Source organism: Phaseolus vulgaris, chromosome 2 (genome assembly GCF_051622355.1).
Source record: "Phaseolus vulgaris cultivar YP4 chromosome 2, ASM5162235v1, whole genome shotgun sequence".
Classification (NCBI taxonomy): domain Eukaryota; kingdom Viridiplantae; phylum Streptophyta; class Magnoliopsida; order Fabales; family Fabaceae; genus Phaseolus; species Phaseolus vulgaris.
In genome coordinates, this window is record NC_143499.1 from 49,997,306 (window position 1) to 50,019,136 (window position 21,831).

At 33.4% G+C, this 21,831-nt stretch overlaps 3 protein-coding genes across 4 annotated transcripts; 1 reads left to right on the forward strand and 2 right to left on the reverse strand.

Moving 5' to 3' along the window:
* The first annotated feature begins 633 nt into the window (after window positions 1-633).
* On the forward strand, window positions 634-3,767 carry LOC137813009 (protein PLASTID MOVEMENT IMPAIRED 1). The gene has a single exon (XM_068615285.2). The coding sequence runs from the start codon at window positions 835-837 to the stop codon at window positions 3,382-3,384; it is 2,550 nt and encodes an 849-aa protein (XP_068471386.2). The 5' UTR covers window positions 634-834; the 3' UTR covers window positions 3,385-3,767.
* Window positions 3,768-5,261: 1,494 nt separating this feature from the next.
* Window positions 5,262-8,116, reverse strand: LOC137813010 (microbial collagenase). Its single transcript, XM_068615286.2, has 4 exons — window positions 7,814-8,116; window positions 7,191-7,373; window positions 7,001-7,060; window positions 5,262-5,697 (listed from the first exon to the last, which is right to left on the reverse strand). The coding sequence occupies exons 1-4, from the start codon at window positions 8,063-8,065 to the stop codon at window positions 5,410-5,412; spliced, it is 783 nt and encodes a 260-aa protein (XP_068471387.2). The 5' UTR covers window positions 8,066-8,116; the 3' UTR covers window positions 5,262-5,409.
* A 2,926-nt stretch (window positions 8,117-11,042) lies between these two features.
* On the reverse strand, window positions 11,043-20,669 carry LOC137813011 (Translation elongation factor EF1A/initiation factor IF2gamma family protein). 2 transcript variants are annotated; one of them, XR_016518970.1, is made up of 19 exons: window positions 20,496-20,669; window positions 19,970-20,011; window positions 19,792-19,866; window positions 18,854-18,901; window positions 18,617-18,712; window positions 17,784-17,895; window positions 16,573-16,618; window positions 16,378-16,449; window positions 15,821-15,883; window positions 15,565-15,719; window positions 15,409-15,473; window positions 14,664-14,814; window positions 14,454-14,559; window positions 14,228-14,363; window positions 12,733-12,797; window positions 12,322-12,633; window positions 12,003-12,075; window positions 11,861-11,920; window positions 11,043-11,420 (listed from the first exon to the last, which is right to left on the reverse strand). XR_016518970.1 is itself a non-coding variant. In XM_068615287.2 (19 exons), the coding sequence occupies exons 1-18, from the start codon at window positions 20,497-20,499 to the stop codon at window positions 11,883-11,885; spliced, it is 1,512 nt and encodes a 503-aa protein (XP_068471388.2). In that variant the 5' UTR covers window positions 20,500-20,669; the 3' UTR covers window positions 11,043-11,420; window positions 11,861-11,882. The 2 variants fall into 2 exon arrangements, 1 of the variants encoding a protein (XP_068471388.2); XM_068615287.2 differs by having other exon boundaries at window positions 12,469-12,633.
* Window positions 20,670-21,831: the final 1,162 nt, after the last annotated feature.

The following is a 21,831-nucleotide window of genomic DNA, read 5'->3' on the forward strand; positions in this document are numbered from 1 at the left end:
AGAAGTGTTTATCTTCATAAAGTATTAAGAGGTATATAGGAATGTCTTTAGTGCTTACATTCTATGTGTTATGTGCCTGAGACCAAAAGAACCAGGAAGCTTGACATCAGAATCTCAGACACAAACAATCTAAAATCTTTTGTTTCTCACATGGAAGTGTTTGAAAGTGAGGATAAAGGCCAACAAAAACACCTAATTCCATAGAATCTACACCACTTTTTTCTTACACTCTTCACTTTGTTTTCAGATAATTCATTCAAAAATAAAAATATAGAAGCATCCAATCCATATGACAGATGAAAGAGACATGTGGAAATTGATTCTAGTTAGGCTTGTGAAGATAGCTAAGAAAAAGAACCAAGGTAAAAAACAAAAGTAATGGCAATCTCAGAAGAAACAATTAGCATTGAGTTCTTCTTCCTGAAAGAAATGAAAAGATAGCAGAAAATGATCCTTATCTGCATGCTGCAATGTTTTTTGTTTTTAATTGAGCATATTTCCTCAACTCCCTTACGAAATTGCCGGGTAAGTTTCACTTTCTAAGCAATAAGCATGTCACTTACCACTTGGCACTTGCAAACAATGAGGAAAAAGCAACATTAAATTCTTTGGGACCATTTTGTCTATTAGATGGCCTTTTGTTAGAATTGTCTTACCCTTCAAGCCACAATGCAACGCCACCTTTCACCCTATATCCTCCACAAACAATTCATCCTATTTTCTTGGATCAGAAAGAAGTATCCATCATCATCATCATCCTGCATGTAGGCATCTTATCTTATTAAACATCATCGTCACCATTCATTTGAACAACTCTTTCTTCACTCACTAGTAATGGCTGCTGCCAAGAGCAACCCCAATGCACAACTTCTTGAAGAACTAGAGGCTTTTAGTGAATCCCTTTACAAACAACACACCACCACAACCAGAAGAACAGCCTCCCTTGTACTGCCAAGAAATTCAGCTCCACCTGTTGAAGATGCCAAAGAGGATGATGGAAGCAGCAACAAAGCTCGGGTGCGGCGCATGTCCATGTCCCCATGGGGATCAAGACCAAAGCCTGAGGATGCTGCTGCTGCCAAGGCAGAAACCAAAAAGATCGATGACTTATCAACAACTTCTTCTGACAGTGATAAGAAAGGGATTTGGAAGTGGAAGCCTATGAGGGCTTTATCTCACATTGGAATGCAGAAACTAAGCTGTTTGTTTTCTGTTGAAGTGGTCACGGCTCAAGGCCTTCCTTCTTCCATGAATGGACTTCGACTATCCGTTTGTGTTAGGAAAAAGGAAACAAAGGATGGTGCTGTTAAGACAATGCCATCAAGGGTTGCACAAGGAGCTGCAGATTTTGAAGAGACCCTTTTCATCAGGTGCCATGTTTATCACACCTCCAATCAAGGCACTGCAAAGCAGATCAAATTTGAGCCACGACCCTTTTCGATATACCTTTTTGCTGTTGATGCTAAGGAGCTAGATTTTGGAAGAAGCTCAGTGGACTTGAGTGAGTTGATAAGAGAGTCCATTGAGAAGAACCATCAAGGCACCAGGGTGAAGCAATGGGACACAAGCTTTGGCCTTTCTGGGAAAGCAAAAGGAGGAGAACTTGTTCTCAAACTGGGTTTTCAGATCATGGAGAAAGATGGAGGAATTGATATATACAATAACCAAGTGGACAATTCAAAGCCCAGCTCTGGCAAGCTTGGTAGTTTCTCTACTTTTGCTCGTAAACAATCCAAGACATCATTCAGCATGTCTAGTCCTAGAATGACAAATAGAAATGATGCATGGACTCCTTCACAATCCAGAATAGGAGAGGATATTCAAGGAATGGATGATTTGAACCTTGATGATCCAAACCCGGTTCAGGATTCCTCTGCCTCTACCCAGAAAGTTGATGAAGGTGGTAAGGAACAGGTGGAGGATTTTGAACTTCCGGATTTCGAGGTTGTGGATAAAGGAGTAGAGGTTCAAGACAAGGGAGGAAATGAAGAAGAGGAATCTGAGGAACCTGTGCAAGAGGAATCAGCTTCCAGTGAAGTTGTCAAGGAAGTAGTACTTGATCATGTACACCTGAGTAGATTGAGTGAGCTTGATTCAATTGCTCAGCAGATAAAAGCTCTTGAGTCTATGATGGCAGAAGATGATAAGTTTATGAAAATAGAAGAAGAGACAGAACCACAGAGGCTAGATGCAGATGAAGAAACTGTGACCAGGGAGTTTCTTCATATGCTTGAGAATCAAGACAACAGTGATTACTTGTTCGATCAACCTGAAATTCCTCCTCTTCATCTTGAAGGACACCATGATGCTGAAGATGGAGACGGAGAATCCAAAGTGTATCTTCCTGACCTTGGAAAGGGGTTGGGTTGTGTAGTGAGAACAAAGGATGGAGGCTACTTGACTTCCATGAACCCTCTGGACATTGCTGTGGCTAGAAAAGATACTCCAAAGCTAGCCATGCAGATGTCAAGGCCTTTTGTGCTAGCATCACATCAATCCTTGACAGGATTTGAGTTGTTTCAGAAATTGGCTGGGATTGGCTTTGAAGAACTCAGCTCCAAGGTTTTGGCCTTAATGCCAATAGATGAAATGATAGGCAAAACTGCAGAACAGGTTGCTTTTGAAGGCATTGCTAATGCCATCATACAAGGAAGAAACAAGGAAGGAGCCAGCTCAAGTGCTGCTAGAATAGTTTCTTCCTTGAGAAGCATGGGAAGTGCCTTGAGTTCAGGAAGGAAAGAGAGAATAGCCACAGGACTTTGGAATGTAGAAGAGGAGCCACTCACTGCAGAGAAGCTTCTGGCGTTTGCAACGCAGAAGATTGAGTCCATGACAATTGAAGCTTTGAAAATTCAAGCTGAAATGGCTGATGAAGAAGCCCCATTTGATATTTCTGCAAAAAAAGATGATGGAAATGATCTTTTGGCTTCAGTTACTCCACTTGAAGAATGGATCATCGACCAAAGTCACAACAAAAGTCCTGCAGGTTCTGGTGGTGAACCAGAAAAAGTGACTCTCTTATTGGTTGTCCAATTGAGGGATCCAATTAGACGCTATGAAGCAGTTGGGGGACCTGTGATTGTGCTGATCCATGCAACAAGTACTGACACAAATGGGAATGAGGAGGAGAAAAGGTTCAAGGTGATTAGCATGCATGTGGGGGGTTTCAAGTTGGTGAGTACCATAAAGAAGAATGCATGGGACAGTGGGAAGCAAAGACTTACTGCAATGCAATGGTTGGTTGCATATGGGTTGGGAAAGGCAGGCAAGAAAGGGAAGCAAGCATCATCAAAGGACCAAGAGCTCTTGTGGAGCATTTCCTCACGTATAGTTGCTGACATGTGGCTCAAAACTATGAGAAATCCAGATATCAATCTTAAGTAAACAGCACCTCCATTCTATTGTTGTTTGTTATGCCAAGGATCATCTCTTGCATTCATGTCTCTTACAAAAATTCAACTTGATGTGCAAGTGAAAGCTCATTCTCCACACACCTAAGCCACTCACTGCAGCTACCTACACAATTTGTGCAGATTTGTGAATACAAGATTGTGTAAATGTCGTCTCAAGATGTTCTGTTTTTTGTAAAAGCCAATAAAACTTGTCAGTCATATATGGCACATATGCATTTGAACCTTAAAAGGGTAGCTTAACTCTACTGAGTCCCATTAAGCCTGTCTCTATTTTCTTTTCTTTTTGTTTACTTTTCAGCCTGTATGTGCATATTTGTTGATTTGGTTGGAGGAGAAATGTTATCATCATCAAAACACTGTGCCAATTCTTCCTGTATCTCTATAAGTTATTCCTTATGTAACATAGACATTGACACGGACACGGAGTGTCCGTATAATCTTTAAAGTGTAGGATACGGAGACACGAATCTATATATTATATAATTATGAATTATATAAATTGACAATAAAGATTTATGTTCACAAGTATCAGTTTTTTTTTAGCAGAAAGATGTTTCTCATGACTTCAAAATGATTTGTTTCTTATTTTTATAGTCATAAAAAAATTTATACAATAAATTTGAGTTTTTAAAAAATTAATATATTTCATTTTTTTAATTATGTTAGAACCATGCTAGAATTTTCCGAATCTTTCCCTATCTTTACATATTCTTTTATAGAAGAAAACAATCTTTTAAATTTTTTATATTTTGAGAAAATATAATACAAAATATATAAGTATTATAAATTTTGCAAGTATTATGAAGAATATATTTTAAAACTAGAATTCTTGAAGTACATTTAACTGTGATTGGTTTTAAAACTGTTTCAGAATTCTTCATCCGAAAACATAAAATTTAAAACCTTTCAAAATGAGTAACAAAGATCTTTAAAACCTTTCAGAATATTGACTTAAGAAAACTTGATCAAAATCTGGTGCAGAACAATCACTTCTAAACTTGAAGAAGCTGCCACTTGGGAATCTTGTGGAAGATTTTGGTTGCACTAATAGTCCTTGTTGGTCTTGCAGTCCTCATATTCTGGATGGTCGTTCAACCCCAATTCAAGTACAACAACAACATGATTCTCAAGGTTTAGGCTCAAGTTAATATTTATTAAGAATGTGTAATCCGACAGATTGTGTTTTGATGAAAATGTGAGGATTTTAGAAGTTGTTTTTGTGATTGCATTACAATGGAAAGGTACGGGAATAAACTACATAGATATTAGAAGCAATTGTCATACATTGCTTTATTTTAATAATGTTTTTCAATAAACATTTTATTATTGTGCGAATTCAACTTTAGCCAAAGTTTTATTAAGACTCACATAAAATTATTTCATGGTGAATATTTGATGCTTAAATGCTATAAACTAATTAGTGGTAATTCATTATTGTGTATATTAAGAGGTGTAACTTTTACTTTTACTTCCATAAAAAGAAACATTTCCTTTCTCATGAAGAGTTTATACCTTCATAAATGAAGACATATTCTTTCATACCCCATTAATAGAAAACTCATAAAGTGGGGAAGTATTTCCTTTCATTTGTTCAAGAACTTATCTTTGAAAGAAAGTGAGTGGAAGAGCTTTTATATTCCACTTTGAAAGAAAGATGACAGAAATACAGCAGAATTCTTTGAATGAAACACATTCTGTAGCATACAATTCAGATGGACCTATTCAATTATGTAACCAGACCTGGTGATGGGTGAATCTTCCTTTTTCATTCTCTTACTTCTCAAAGTCCTTTTTTCTTTCTTTAGTTGTTGAATAATGCTTTCTTCACAAATGCCCCAACATCAGTAATATCATGAAACAAAAACTTCAATATAACTAAACAAAATACAAGTACAGTACAGTTATGTTTACCTCCAACTGAAGTTAAATGCTTACATATATACATGAATCTTTCCATCCAAAGTCAAAAGTTAAAAAGAAAGAAAGTTAGAAAGAATCAGTTATTGACACGACTACACCGACACCAGAATGCAGTTCCTCCACTCCTGCCTCGAGCAACTGCAATTTCCTCATCAACATAAAACCAGATGAAGAAAGGATCCTTGGTATCTGGTTCCCTGTCTTCCTTTTTTCCTAGACTGATTTCTAGAGGTTCAAAGGGTCCAAGTTTTACTCTTATGTTCTCAAAAACAAAAGCCAGTATTCTCTTTTTCCATGAAAGTCTGCCTTCAAATGTTAACTGTCCAATGGGTCCAAGATATACTCCATTCTCGATCCTCTTTGCCTAATAATTTATCAACATTTTTTTTTATCAGCAAATAATAAATAAAATAAAATGAGACACTTCAGGAGTGTCTCAACCCTTATACAAATTGGGGATCCCACAGACATTACAAAACATCAGTCACATTAACATATCATAACAAAATACAAGAACACATCAATATACAATTCCATGCCCTTCAAAGAAACACATTCTCAAGACAAGACACAAAAATCCAAATTAATATACCAAATTAGACAGAAGCACCAAGTTTTTATTCAAAGACATTGAAAATATACAAACAATGAAACTGACAACAGGAATACAACTTTTCCTGTATGAAAAGGTCTAAAGAGGCAATCAAAAAACAATTTTAGAGAGGCCTTATTAGCTCATACATGTACAATAGTCATCTTCCTGAATAAAGTGCACATGCACAGGGTCCTCATAGCAACATTTGATTTTCAGTTTTTCACCTAAGACTGCTTGACAAGATATTTCAGCTCTTCTCCAAGAAGACAGACAAGTTATTTCAGTTAACATAGCTACTGAAATTGTTTGACCAAAATAGAGGTATTAAATCAATTAAGTTTTCAAGGTATAAATTGAATTAGATCCAACACTGAGAGAAAGGATGGGAATTGGCTCCTCTGCAAAAAATTCAATTCCAAAATGTCTTCTCCCCATGTGACTCGTGTGTGTTTTCAGAGATAGGAAACCAAATGGTGATATGATTGACATCATATACGGATTCAAAAACTGAGAAAGATAATACAAACATACTTGACATCAGGTACAGACTAATAGTTTCAAAAGTCAGCAATGAAGACTGAATGTTGGTCAGAGAATAAGGTAATGGACAAGAAAACAATACCATAATGGCTAAAGACTAAAACAACATTTTTTCTTTAGCACATTTTCTTAACACCCATCAAACGTTTCTTGTGTCAAGATTTCCCATGCTTTTCCATCTAGAAACAACATCAGTTGAAAACTCAATAACTCACAAAAAATGTAAAGCTAGCAGCACATCTTCTAACATTCATTAGGTCGAAATTTATTGAAAGTGACATAGATCCCACACTTTCTTTAAAGAATCACACTCATAACTTTGTAACTTTCGAAAAAAATGTAACTAATAATAGAGTGTGTTAGAAAGAGTGTATTAGAAAATGTATTACCTGCACTCTTAATAACATGAAAATTTGAAAATTTGAAAATTTATCAACAGACAGATAAAAGTAAACTTGATATTTTGCTACAAACACTGCACATGTATGCAACAAGAACGAAATAAAGATTGGTTCATGGGAAAGAGACTTACAGTGGCATCAAACCTCTGAACTGCTGTGAGAGGAAAATACCGACCACCACTTAATTTTTTCTAAAGTTCAGCAAAAAAGCATTGTTTAGTGTAGACATGCATTATAAAAAACACAATTAACTACAAGAAAATCATTAAATAGTAACTAAATTTATAGCCAAATGAAGAGCTACCAAAAAATTATGTTAACCTCAGCAGTAAAAACCAGCATCCAGGTCCTCCCAGGAGATTTATTGCCACCAAGGGTTTCAAAAAAGCCAGAAGGATCAAGTTTTGCTTTCTCAATGATAGACAGTGCAGAAAGAACATCCTCTGCTGCAACCTTTCTTGTCTTAGCTGCATCTTTTAACACTTTCACACTTTCATCTACATCCTAAGCAAATACTGAAATTAAATTAAAACCAACACAGAATCCAAATAGTAATTCAAAATGAAAAAAGAATAATCTAAAGCACCCAACAAAATGGATCAAATTTTCATAATGAAAGACTAAAAGGTGCCCTAAAGATTAAGAATTTAGCCTAGTATGTATGTATTTGGATGAACGTTTCAAAATTGGTTTTATTCTTACAACTTTGGCAAAACTCAAATTCTTATATCCCCGGAAAAGCTACTAAAGTTGTTTTAACTAAAACATCATTTCTAGCCCCAAAATCAGTTTTTTTAACACAAAACAAAACATGCGAGTTGAATTCCAACCTGAACCTTGGAGAATTCAAAGTGAATCCAAAGACTTTCCAACATTATCTAAGAAACCAAACAAACAAACAAAGCTTGAAACATTGATGGGCACCCCAAAGGATAAGATTATACCTTTTTGGCTTTCTCATTCTCAACAAGGGGTGTTGAGGAAAGTTGGTCTGTTTCAACATCATCAAGGGTTGCTCTGGTTCTTGTTCTTTCTCTGGGAAATCTAACAACTTTGCAGTGTTTTCTTCCACTGAGAGGAGTGGAATTCAGAGGTTTAAATTGTGGTGAGAGCTTTGAAAGTTGAAAGGAAGATGAATTCGGGAAACACAAACTGAAGGAAGAAACATACAACATGTGCATTGAGTTCGTTGCCATTTACAATTGCAAGTGATGCTATAATAACATGTCTCACACTTCTCAACCATTTTTGTTTATTATATTATACCAGTTTTGAGCATATTTTGGTGGCCATGAGTATTTCACTGTCTTTATTCTACTGTTCTTTTTCTTATGTGGTTCTCAAATCTCTATTAAATAGTTTATCTAATCAAGCAATTTCACTTGCTATAACACCCTGTTTTCTTTCTAATAAGTGTAATATAATAACATCTTTTAGTTTCCATAAAAAAGTATAATAATATAAAAAATAAGAATTATCCTAAATTTAATATTTGTATATAATTACGTAAATATAGAATTTTTAAGCTCAAATAATAATATTTAATTATTTTTATTCAAAATATTAGTTTTTCTTGTTAAAATAAATCCAAATTTGTATGGGCAGTTGAAGGGAGCACATTTTATCAAGTAAAATAATATTTATCGTTATTTAAACTTGTGCTTACAGTTTTAACTTAATGAAAACAAATATATATTTTAAATAATTTTTTTGTCGAATATAATATAATACCTTAAAATTTTCAACTAAATAATTAAATAATATTTATATTAATTATCTACATAATTAAATCAATGTTTTGTATTAACTATCTTAAGTGAATGAATGTGAAATCAAAATGATGGATTAATTTGTTTAATAATTAATTAATTTTGTTTATTTTGAATTTGTGAAAGTTGCATGGAATATAAATTTTGTATTATGAGATGTATAAATAAAAAAATAAAAAATATATTTTAAATTATACATTTTATAATAGAAATTTTGTATTTTGAATTATATATTCTAAAATACAATATATATTATAGAATACACAATTTAAAATACAAAATATAATTTTTAATGTTATGGAAGGTACAATTCAGAAAGTCACAAGGTTGCAAAGTCCATAACTTAAACTAAAAAAAGAGAAACACACTCATAATTTATCTTCATAAAGATAGATTTGGAATTTCAAATTTTATTCGGGTATAAAATGTAATAGTCTTTAGTGACACTATTTTTTTTTATGTATTCTTTCACTCCATATAAAATATGAAAATATTTTTTTATCAAAATATTTTTTTATCCTTCTTTATGTTATTTTTCTGATTTGAGAGTATCTTTAGGATTATGTAGTCCAGAAATTAATTATGCATCTGAAAAAAGACTTCTAAATTATATAATTCGAAAATTAATTATGAATTTAAAAAATGACTTTCAAATTACATAATCCAAAATATTATAGAGATATTTTTTTAAATAAAAAATTTATAGAAATAAGAGAAGAACATATAGAGGTGCGTGCAGAAAGAAAAAATCCTCTTTAGTTCATTCCCTTTTTACATACAAACTTGTTGAGTAGGAAAAAATGAAACTTCAATCATATTTTAACTTGGGTCATTTTGTTTTGCATCCCCATAAAGTGGTTAAAAGATTAAAATGTCACCTTGTTGTCGTAGAATTTTTATATACACATGAACCGAACATAAATATAATAAAAAACATAATTTTTAGTATGACAATTTTGTTGTGATAGACTTCAAAAATACATTTGTTGTAAATTTCTTGTCCTGAAACCACCATATCACCTAATTCATTTCTTTTTTTTCACATACGACAAAGAAAACACTTGTGTTGTATCCTATTCTAGATAAAGTGAAGAAATAAAATAATTATTATTCATGCTCTTTACATAAATCTTCACATGTAAAAACCAATGTTATATTGTTATTAATTCTAAAATAGATTTCTAAATTATCTCTTTCTAAATCATGTCAAGACACTAGACAATTTAGTTTTAAATATTATAATACCTAGTATCTTTTAATAAGAAAGTTTATAAGATTTTAATAATAACAAACACTATAAAATAAATACTATAAGATGTATTAAGGATATAAAATGTTTTTTTATATGGAGATGTTAAAGCATAACAGATAGACAACATACATTATTAACTTATTGTCAATATGCTAGAAGATCTAATCTTCGTATTAGACGGTCTAGTCTCATAAATGAAGAGTTTCTTAAAATCTCAAGTTATTTGTATTTATGATTCTATTTCAATTAAAATAATCTAGACTTTGCTATGCATCAACATTCTAAAATCATACAAGTACAAGGTTTTCCAAAACGTAAATAGGAAGGGTTTTTTTTGTTAACATAAGGATTTCTAATTTAAACGTTTTAAATTTGTACATAGATGAAAAGTTAATGGAATGATCTTACTAGTATAGTTTATGAAATAGAAGTTTTAAGAATTAATAAAAATCTTAATCTCTTTAATTATTTCTCAATGCTAATTGACTTATTTTTATTAGTATATATTTCAATCCAAGACACAAAAGATTTCAAAAAAAAAAATTGCTTATGGAACATCTAATGACAAAAAAGCTACCTGCGTAATTAGGGTAGTCTTCAAGTCTTCCAAAATTCAAGCCTCAACGTTCATATTTTTTAAGGATATATGAAAGACTCGAAGTTTAAAAAGACTAGAAAGGTATGTGTACTCAAATAACTTAAAGTGGGTTAGTATACTCATTTGTACTTATTTGTGATTAGTGGAATCTTTTAAACAATTTGCTTAAGAAAGAACTAACCGTTACTCAAAACTTAGGATGAACCACTATAAAATTGTCTTGTTTCTCTCTTCTCTTAAGCTTGTTAGACTTTGCATTTTGTGCACAGTGTCTCCCCCTTCTGAAGCCAGCTATTCCTATAAATCAAATATTATAGGCCACTCTATTTCCCTAGCTCTCTTATATGAAACTTCTCCCAATTTAAGTTCGTGGTGTCTACCAAGGCAAGCTCCAACGCCAATTAATAAAAGATCCAACAACCTCTGTATTTCAATAGCTTCATCCTACAACGATTAATTAGGAACAAAATTACATTCTCCATCACATGCATGGCATTAAAGTGTCTTCATATATAAATTCATTATCAAGTCATAAAAACAAAATTCCATCAATATGACTCACTAAAAGAAATCATATATCACTATCAAAATTAAATGTTACGCAACTGCGACTACAAAGTTTGTTTAACTGCTGTTGGGATAAATTATCATCAGATTCCACAGCTAATAAGGCAGATTTGTTTAAAACCATCCATTTCAAATTATATCTCAAGAGTGGCGGTTGGCAGTAGCCAGCCAACCGCAAAATACTGGAGCAGACAGGCCTTGTTAGGCCGTATACAAGTACATGGGCACAGCAGCAACAAATAACTCTTCAATGAATACTACCAAGTAAAAGCAAAATAAATACCAAACTGAATATATGGTAAACTTGATGCTGTCAACCATGCCTCAAAGCTGCCACTCCATTCATTTGTGCCGGAATTCCCGTCCTGTCCAAATAAAACAACTGTTACAATACAGAAAAAGTGAAAAAGGCAATAACAAAATGGAAAGTGTCTGTTAGCAAACACTCGATTCAGTGGCCATAACAAATTGACTAGTTATCTTATAAAAATAATTACTAAGCAATATCTAGATAGAATGATTAAAACATAATGGTAAAAAATTATACATCAGTTCAACTCTTTACTAGTCAGTTTCCAAAATCAAATTCCACTTCAATTTTATTTATACACAAGAAAAAAGACTACAAAGATTACTCTAGAATAGATAACTGGAGTGGCAAGCATAAAAAACATATCAAGGATAATCACAAGTCACACAAGCAAAAGAAGCAGCAGAATATGAAAGTTTTAACAGTATTACATAGTTGGCAGCAGAAAGCAAGAGCAGCTTAGGAAGAAGCAAAATGCATATAAACACTACTTGCCTCAGTCAAAATTGTTACAAACTCACAGACCAGTGACTTTTCCCACGGCAACAGTTTTTCCTGTAAGATAGAGTACATCATAAGGATTAAACAAAAATTTATATCAGAAACAAAATCACAAGACAAATTTTCTAACTGTTACCTTCCGTGCGAAGAGTGAACCTCCCAAGTTGTGGGAAATCAGAGAACTTCTCAATGCAAATAGAGTTATTAACCTGCAAATACATTTCCAATGACAAAATGAAACTAATCTTGATGTTTCAGGGGGAACTCAAACCACCATCAGTAATGAACTTATCCTCTCTATTTAAGACTTTGAGAATCAGTTAAAAACATTTCATATCCATATGAAGCACATATACAGCAACACAATAAGCACAGTCCAGCACCATAAGATTCCTGCCATGCACAGGGCTCAGAAATGGTAAACCACCAAGTAGGTCTGTAGCAGGCAGCCTCACCTTTAAGAGGCTGATTCCAGTTCCACAAAAACCTTTGACCTCCAGGTCCAATGATGAGACACCTCCCACCATTGCAATTTTTTAGTAATGTAAAGAAATAATACAAAAGAAATTAGCTTCTAAATTCGTAATGCAAAAAAAATGCACCTGAACACGGCACACTACAACAGCACCATTCTTCACAAAGAGAATTTTCTTCTTCAAAGGCTTCTTTGTCTTTGTATCAATTTGCTGTATAAGTTCAACAATCTCACATTCCTCAACCACAGAGTGGATATGCAGAACAGCCTTGTACCCAGCAGTAAAAATAGCCTAAAGATTTTATAGAAAGACGTGTCATTGGTCAATACAATGAAACTAAAGTTAACATCCAAATGCCGAGGATGAGAAGAAAAAAAAAAGGATGCATACATTGTCTAGCAATTCAAGGATCACCAACTGAGCAACAAACTCAGTAACTGCTGGTATTGGTTTAGCTGCAAAAGGGAAAAAACAGACCACATAAAAACACCAACCAGTAAATGTGTAACCACATGAAAACACCACAATATAATAAATGTAAAGAATCTAAATTTAATAAAATAAGGTCATATCTGACACCATTTTTTAGTCTATAATTATGCATAGGTGTCATGTCCAGCTTAAAACAATACAATTAGTTTATGCCTTATAAAAGCCACAATAAATAGGACATTGGTATGACAAATCTCATGGCATAATACATTTAACATGGCTAAACTCGTCATATGAGAATCAGATATAAAAAATGAAATATGAGACAAACTAGTTTTTAAACATTGCCTGAAATTGTGGGTTAACATGCTAAACTCGTCATATCAGAATCAGATATAAAAATGAAAAAACATTGCCTGCAATTGTGGGTTAATTATGCTTTCTAGCCCCTTTAAGAAAATATCTATAAAAATAAATAATTAAGAACATAGTAGTTAATCATGCTCTGTAGCAGCATGATTGTGCAAGAGCAAAATATGTAGTGTCTTATGTGCTAATGCAGTCAGAGCGGTAGCAAATCTTGGTCGTGGAGCCATTTCTATTTCCCCTTCCAGACTCTGCTTATTTTGTCATTATTATCTCTCAGACACATGATGATGGTGTGATTTAATTAAAAGTATATATATTAATAACCATACCCTTGAAAGTATTTATGAGAAAAAAATCAAATAATATATTAATATATATGCATATTTCTGACTTATATGCATTACTATAATATTTTATACAAAAAAACTACTATCAAAGTTTTTATAACAAATCGATGGTCTAATAATTATCATATTAATTTTTCAAAAGTTGACACTATAACTAAAATAGATGATGTTATAGGTTTTTATCAAACTCATTTAATATAAATTAGATTGGGAAACTATTTTGCTGATAAAAAAATTATTAAGAGACTAAAATAGTGAAAGTTTGGAAAAAACTAGTTTATTATCTTGAAAGACCAATATACTTGTAACATTAAAAAATTAACTTGAGAGTTTGCAAAAAATATTATGTAACATTTCTTTAAATATATAATTGAAAGATTCTAATAAATATTAAATACTTTACAAAAAGAATCTTGAAAATATTTTTTGACTTTAAGAGGCTTTAAGCACTTATTTCCTTGATTTTTATTGCTATATGCTTGATGTTTTGTTTACATACTATGAATTACTTTGCTATTAACAATTAGTACATGAAACTTTGAGTAATCTTTTTTTAGGCAAGTGCACAAGCACACATATAATCAAATATATATATTGGAATAGCAGTTATCCTGTTATCTCCTATCATGTTTTTGAGACTAACAGGATTGACTGCTATAATTAAAAAATATATTCCAAATTGTATTGCCACAACACATTTCCTAAAAGTTTCAAGAGGAGGGAACAATAAACCTTACCAACACTAGACAGGACAAACCCAGCTAAAATGTCTTCATCTTCAACACCAGATAATCTAATCCGTAAATTTTCACCAGGTCCAGCACGTTTAACACGATCCTCATCAATGAATATGGCAACAACTTTTACGTGATCCTGCAGTTATTACCCATTTCATGCTCAAGAAAGAATAAGGCAAAAGAAAGAAAGCTCACAACAACCCAAAAAGAAAACAAATAAAACTACCTTATTCGGCATGACCAGCATGGAATCTCCCTCGCGAACAGAACCGGATTCAACTTTGCCCATAACAACAGTTCCCATGTCTTTGAATTTGTCAATAATGGGCATCCTATGCAAGTCAGAACCTCCTTAGCAAAGGGGGTAAACTTCAAAAATAAAAGAAAAAATATATTATGAAGGACTTAAAGAGCAAGATGGTCAGAAATTTAATACCGGAAAGGACCTTTGGGATCCCGTAGTGGAACTTCAATAGCATCAAGGGCCTCGAACAAGCAAGGCCCACTCCACCATGGGCAGACACTTTTGTCCACCCTTGTTTTCATGTTTGCACCCACTAGGCCAGATATTGGCAAAAACAAGACATCTGTTGAATAAACAATCAGTGAAATAACTTTATTTACACAATTCATTAAACTAGTTGAGATCTACACAAAATATGAAATTTTCACTAAGCATAGCAAGCAATGTCTTCCAAAACACAGGGCTTTCAAAGTCCATTTTCACAGGCTTTTCAAATCCTACACCATGGAGATAAAGTGTGGAACAGAGAGTGTACAACCTAAAAGCCCTTGAATCTCAATTCTTTCAATAAAAAGAAATGTCGCTCACTCCATGTACTAGGTTCAAAATCATCCTTTTAGAACTTAATACCTAGAATCTCAAACCTTGTCAACATGTTGCGCAAAGAAACTATCAGGAATCTTCAAATTGTCCCAAGCTCAAGAAGTTATTAAGCAAGACATAACTCTCTAGAAGTGAATATGACCAAGTGTCCCCTCCCCATCACATTTCTTATTATACACAGCATGTTCTCCATGTAAAAGCTACACAACCCATCTATTATAAATATCACATTCACATTCACACCAGCATCCAACAATTAAAAAGCAGATGAATTAAAACAAAAGAAAACAGAATTTTCAACATTTTCTCAAACAAAAGAATAAAGGCACTTTACCTTTCTTTACATTGTATCCAGATTGCTTTAGAAATGGAACCATCTTTGACTCAATTTCGTCATACCTAATGGTACACCAGAAGCAAGGACTCTTACTATAATTGCATATAAGCACAGAAAGGATGTGCGTGAATACAGTGAAAAAGTAAATAGAACCTTTCTTTTGACCACTGCACTGTAGGTTCGTCCATTTTATTAACAACAACAAGCAACTTAGACACACCCAGCGTTTTAGCAAGCTGGACATGCTCACGAGTCTGTCCACCTCTCTCATATCCAGTTTCAAACTCTCCCTTCCGTGCAGAAATGACCTGATTGATGGGGGATAAAACACAGATAGATCTATCATCAAATGGTTGTGAAGCACAGCTTATAATCAAGGACAAAATCACACATAGATAGATCAACTAACCAACACTCCAATATCAGCTTGAGATGCACCACTAATCATGTTAGGAACATAGCTTTTGTGGCCCTGCAAAAGCATTATCGTTCAAAACTAATTGTTACAACAGAGTAGGCATATAATGCTTGAATTGTCATAAATATATGTAAAGAAAATTCTTAGAAAATGAGAAGTCTAACTCAAAATCAACTTATAAAATGAGAGTTGCACCACACTTATAATTTGACCATATCTCTATTAGATGTAGGATCTCCAACACCACCCTCCCCCAATGACTAGACATCTCGAGCATGGTTTAGATATTTGTAAGTTGTCTAATAGCAAACCACTATAGGATAGACTTGAATATCATCTTAAAATGAGGGTTTAGATCTAACTCAACCTTAACATAATTTGGACATAACTCATACTAATGTGGGATCTTCAAGAGAAACAATTAAATCAGTGGAGGGATATCTGTCAGAAAATCCTCGAGGTTCAAAACAGAAGAGTATTACTTTGGGAATATGCAAGTACACAACAAAGAAAACTAATCTGAGGAGAATCACAATGCAGATACTCACAGGTGCATCCAAAATAGTAAACCTTGTTGTCTCAGTTTCAAAATGTGCTCTTCCAACTTCAACCGTCTTTCCCTGCAATTGTCACCACATTACCCTAATTATAAATGCTAATCAGATCCATACAATTAAGAGAAGACAAAAAAAAACATCAAATACAATAAACCATTTAGCTTTTATCAGCAAATTTACTCATACCTTTACCCTCTCCTCCTCATTTGTGTCCATTATATAAGCCATGTACCTAGCATATAATTTTAAATAATTAATTTGATATAGATTAGTATCAGGTATATTCATTAGGCCGGAAGATCCCTCAACCCTATGCAATCAAAGTGAAATATACATAATACATAAATAAAAAGTAGAAGCTAACAAAACACCCAGGCTTCATTTAAGATACCAAATAGATAAAACACAGAATAACATTTCAAACTTGAATTACTAGTACGGCTAGTATACAGTTATGGACTACTGGAAGAACACGCAAAATAAATGATGAAAAAAATTTCACCCACTATATTAGAGAAGCATAAAAACATATTTAGTAATGGACAATTACCAACTGTAAAAGCATTCAACTGGCTTAGAAGAAATTTAAATTAGCATGCAACAAATTTCATCAGGAGAGAGAAAGAAACATCATTTCCAAATGGTATGCACATTACAGACCTCATATAGATGCGACAGTGTGAGACGACCATAAGACAAAAAGTCTCATAACATAATTGGAAAAGTCAAATACAAAAAAGAAACAAAAATCCACATAAGTCCTAATTTAATGTTATGTTTGGATTACTTTACCCATCATAGAATTTGTTCTGAGCAAAGCAAACTGCAGGACAGACTACATTTTTATTTACTATTTAGTGACAGAGTGAGACTACCATAAGACAAACAGTCTCATGACATAATTGGAAAAGTCAAAATACAAAAGAAACATAAATCCACACAAGTCCTAATTGAATGTTCTGTTTGGATTATATAACGGTCCAGTCCATTAATAATTGTAATAATTGCTTGATTACTTTATAAAGGACAAAGTAGCTTGATCTCAGCTAAATTAGTACAAGAGAGCTTGAAGCACTAAGAAAAATCATCCAAATCCAAATAAGCTACCTCAGTTTTATTTATCCTCTCATTGCACAAACCCAATTCTTTTTACACAATCACCCAAAAATTAAATAGCTGAAATTTATTGTACTTGCTGAAAAAGAACTATCACTCAAACACTGAAGTATTAATATAGAATAGGTCAATAAGGCAAGCCAATTCAAACATGTCTTAGTGAATTATTCTGAAAACCAAGCGTTTAAGACCTTAGGACCTAAGTTGCAATAAATAGATTAGGAGACAGCAATGCCAACTTTCTCGACTTTTAATCAAAAATACAAAGTGAATGAGCTTACCAACTTTCTCGACTTTTGTCCTTGGCCTCTTTCTCGTATTTTTGGATAGTCCGTTCGTCCACTTGACCACTGAGGAAAAGTATTTGGCCTCCAGTTGTAGACTTACCAGCATCTAAAATATAATAGACAGCAATAAATTACTTGTATAACAATATTATATCCTGAATGCAAATCTCTAACTGAATCCATGCCTTCCTCACATCACTCCTCACTCCACTCTGCTAACAAATCTTTAGGCAGTTACAAAAAAAAATCTCATGCATATTCCCTACCATCCAATCTTTATGGCTCATGTGATGTGGGTCAATAAGCCCTGACTTTCCCTACATTTTCCTCATGGACTATAGTAATATGAATGTACTCTATATTTATCATCTTGAAAATTTAGTATGTGTTCAGATTAGCCTCTTTTCTGTTCAAACCAGCTTATAAACAAAAAGTTTACCTGCCTAGAAAGCATTAAAAAATTATTCTCCCAATTTAGTCCAACTCTGCAAAGGTCACATGAGACTAACGAATTATAGATCAATAACCATATAAACCCAAGCAGAAGTGAAAGCATGCAATCCAAGTCTAGAGGACGTTCTTTATTCTACTTCTTCCGCGAAAAGCAAAAAAAAAAAAAAGTTGATAACCAGCAAACAGAGGCAACAAATGTCCTCTAGTCCATGGTCAACATCTAAATGGCTATTTAATTCTATAATGCAAAAGGTAGATATGATGCCTGATACTCTTACGCAGGTGATGGTTGTCAAAGGTTTAAAGCTGAACAGACCACAAAAAGAAAACATGGTTACTCTTACTGAAGAATCATGTGGAAATATTTAACTCACCAACATGGCCAATGAACACCACATTCAAGTGCCTTTTTGTCGTCTCTGGCTCCTCTTCTTCTTCTTCTTGAACGGGAGGAATCTCCTTATCTTTCACTACAAATCAATGTCATGGAGTGATCACACAAAAATAGATGTTTGCATCTTTATTGACAATGAGCCGTCAAACTCTGAATGAGCAATCAAATGCAAATTATATATAATTGCATACTTGAAAACTAAATAACTTTCCTATACCTTTTGGCTCAACCTCAGCAGCCTGTGCCTGAACCTCCTGCTTAGGATCTGAAATCACCAATATGAAATTATTATATGGTGCCCTCCCATCTCCATCATTAACGTATAAAGGCAGCAAGCAAGTGAAACAACCAATACAACAATCAATGAAAAACAGAGCTTTACTGGTAAATGTGAAATTGCTCAATCATCATTTTTTAATGGTCAGAATATAACCAGATGACAACAATCACAGGGTAGGGCAAGTAATTAATTGCATATAATTCAAAATAATATCCACAACGGATAAGACAAAGTAGAGCTTATTTGATATGAAACTATGTTGTGACATTATGTGTATTACAGCTACCCAGTGTTGTTAAATGGCAGCACCAAGGTGAAATGGTGTGGCATATTTTTTGCCAACGACTATAGGCAATCTGTAATTGGAGGCCCACTATGGCTGTGCCATAGGCTGCAATGACAAGCTTATACGGTGGAACCTTGGGCATCCACCACAGATACCACTGCAGATACCAATCGTACACCATTCATTCAAAGAAATAAGCTAATATAACCAAAATACTAGTATTCACCATAAGTAAAGGAGTATAACAGGGACCAGACGAAAAGGGAGGAAAAGAGGAACACAAACTCCTCTTCCATATTCTACAATACTTTTTACGAGCATCATTATGATAATAACATTCTATATCAAAACAACTTTTTCAAAGAAATGAGAGTTCATACACGATAGTATAAGGGGGAATGGAAGGTGCTGTGGTGCATAACTTTTACAACCGTAAGTAGAAACAGGTTGATCTCAGGAAAAAAAAATGACCATACTTTTTTACAACCACAAAGAATCATGAAGTATAATTATGCAAGAGTTTAACATGAATAAGATTTATTTTCCCATAAAATATAAACACAGAATCAACTACTTTCTTACAACAAACCTTCATCCATCTTATCAGAATTCTCAACTTCTCCCGGCTTTCCATCCTCTGGATTTACCACCCCATTATTGTCATCTGCTTATCACAAATTCACAACCAATATTGAAAAAAAAAGATTAAAATAAAATAGTATAAATACAGTTAAAAGATTAAAAAAAATCAGTAGTCCATATATTACCCGCTGATTCGAGCTGTAAAGAACGGATGTCCTCCTCGATATCTACCATTCAAACAAAAGAGACTTAAAGATTCCCTCCAACCCCCAATTCCTTATAACCTCGAAGCAGAAAGCTTATGTTTCATTCAAGAAAAACAATAATCCACTTGTTTCTTTAAATTATTCTTCAGTGTGAACGAAAACCAAAACAATTATAAATCAAGCTACTAACACATTGCATGCAACTCAGCTTACTGCAACAAAAATTAACTCACAGGCAAGAGAAGTTAACAAGATTGAGATAGAAACAAAGTACTACACAGTAAGTAAAATAGAACATCGCAAGCAAGCTCAATCAATTGAAGTTGAAAAGAAACAAAAGCAGAAAAGCATAAGAAAATCGCGGTGATTGTCGCCGATCGGTAGAGTTAACGGAAAAAGATCTATGAAAAAGCGGGAACATGCAGATCTAAAGGAGAGAAAGGAGGGATTGAGGAAAGAGAGGGGAAAAGGAATTGACATCGGAAATTGGATGAAGAGAACGTACCCATGGCGATAGGGATTGAACAGAGGCTGCAAGGGTTTCGGCGAAACTGTGAAGAAGCGAAGAGAGTAAAAAATCGAAAGGAGAAAGGAGGCGTGAGGTTTTGTAGTGGCGCTACCTTTTATCTTTTCTTTCTCTCTCTTCTTTTGTTTTCTCTTTCCCTTTTATAATTGCCCTATTTGCTGCACCTTAATTCTTAATTTCATTTACATTTACGCTATTCTACACTATTTACAGTTGTACTTGTTCTTTGAATCAAAATTTTAATTACTACATGTTTTTTTAATCAAGATTTTAATTACTGCGTGTTTTACTGTTTATTAATTTCATGTTTATTTTTAGGGTATTTCTTTGTGCACCCCTGCATTCTTTAAAATACCAGAATTATCCTTTATAGTTTTGGGTAATTTTGGGATTAGAGCTTCATAAGTAAAAGGTGTTTCGGATAAGGGTTTTGTAAGCTAAAGGTGTTTTCAGAATAAGAGTTCTATAACCAAATATGTTTCTGGAATCCAAAATTTGGAAGGTAAATAATCATTTTGAAATATATTTAAATCTGAAATTCGTGTTCTAAAAAATATATTCCAGAAATATTCTAAAAAGAGAAAGACAATTTTTAAAGGGGTAAAATAGTCTTTTTAAAAAATAATGGAGTGCAAAAAACCATTTGTTGGAATAGAAATACCCTTATTTATAGAAAAGACTTATTCTTCTTGCATTCCTGCGTTTTTCTTCCTGCACCCCACAATTTTGTAAATCCTAAAACTGACTTTCACCTTTTATTTTAAAAAACTAGAGTTTTTTAGGTTATCAGATATTGGAATCCGGGAGTGTGCAACGAATTCATCAATCCGGAGGTGATTCGTGTTCTTTTTCAAATAAAGGGGTCTTTCGAAAGCAACTTGTTGATTTCTGGATTGCTGAATCCAGAAGTCTAATTTTTGTTACGGATTGATGGATCCGAAAGATTACCAAATTCACCAATCCGGAAGATTTATGAATTTCTCAATCTAAAATGCAAAAAAATAAATGTGGATTTTCTATTCCATAAAATACCAAATTGCATTGTCCATAAGAAGAAAGAGTATGGTGGGTCTTATGTGTATTTTGGATTTTTTTAAAAATAATAGGGATAATTTTGTCTTTACATTACATTGTGGGGCGTGCAGGAAAAAAAACGTAGGGGTGCAGGAAGAAACTGCCTCTAGAAAATTATCTGAGGCCCACTAATATTTGAGGCCCATTTTCCTTTTTCTTTCTTTATAGTTTTATAATCTTTGTAAACACAATAAAAACTGTGTAGAGTATGTGTAGAGTAGTGCGTATTTTACGCATAGAT

Excerpts from the sequence above, each read along its gene's own strand:
- LOC137813009 (XM_068615285.2), top strand. The coding sequence starts at position 835 with ATGGCTGCTGCCAAGAGCAACCCCAATGCACAACTTCTTGAAGAACTA.
- LOC137813010 (XM_068615286.2), bottom strand. The coding sequence starts at position 8,065 with ATGGCAACGAACTCAATGCACATGTTGTATGTTTCTTCCTTCAGTTTG. Across the intron at positions 7,374-7,813 it reads AGAATGAGAAAGCCAAAAAG|GATGTAGATGAAAGTGTGAA; the intron begins GTATAATCTTAT and ends GTATTTGCTTAG. Across the intron at positions 5,698-7,000 it reads TTCAGAGGTTTGATGCCACT|GCAAAGAGGATCGAGAATGG; the intron begins GTAAGTCTCTTT and ends ATAAATTATTAG.
- LOC137813011 (XM_068615287.2), bottom strand. Across the intron at positions 19,867-19,969 it reads TTTACAGCTCGAATCAGCGG|ATGACAATAATGGGGTGGTA; the intron begins GTAATATATGGA and ends TGTGATAAGCAG. Across the intron at positions 12,076-12,468 it reads TTGTAGTGTGCCGTGTTCAG|GTTAATAACTCTATTTGCAT; the intron begins GTGCATTTTTTT and ends ATGTATTTGCAG.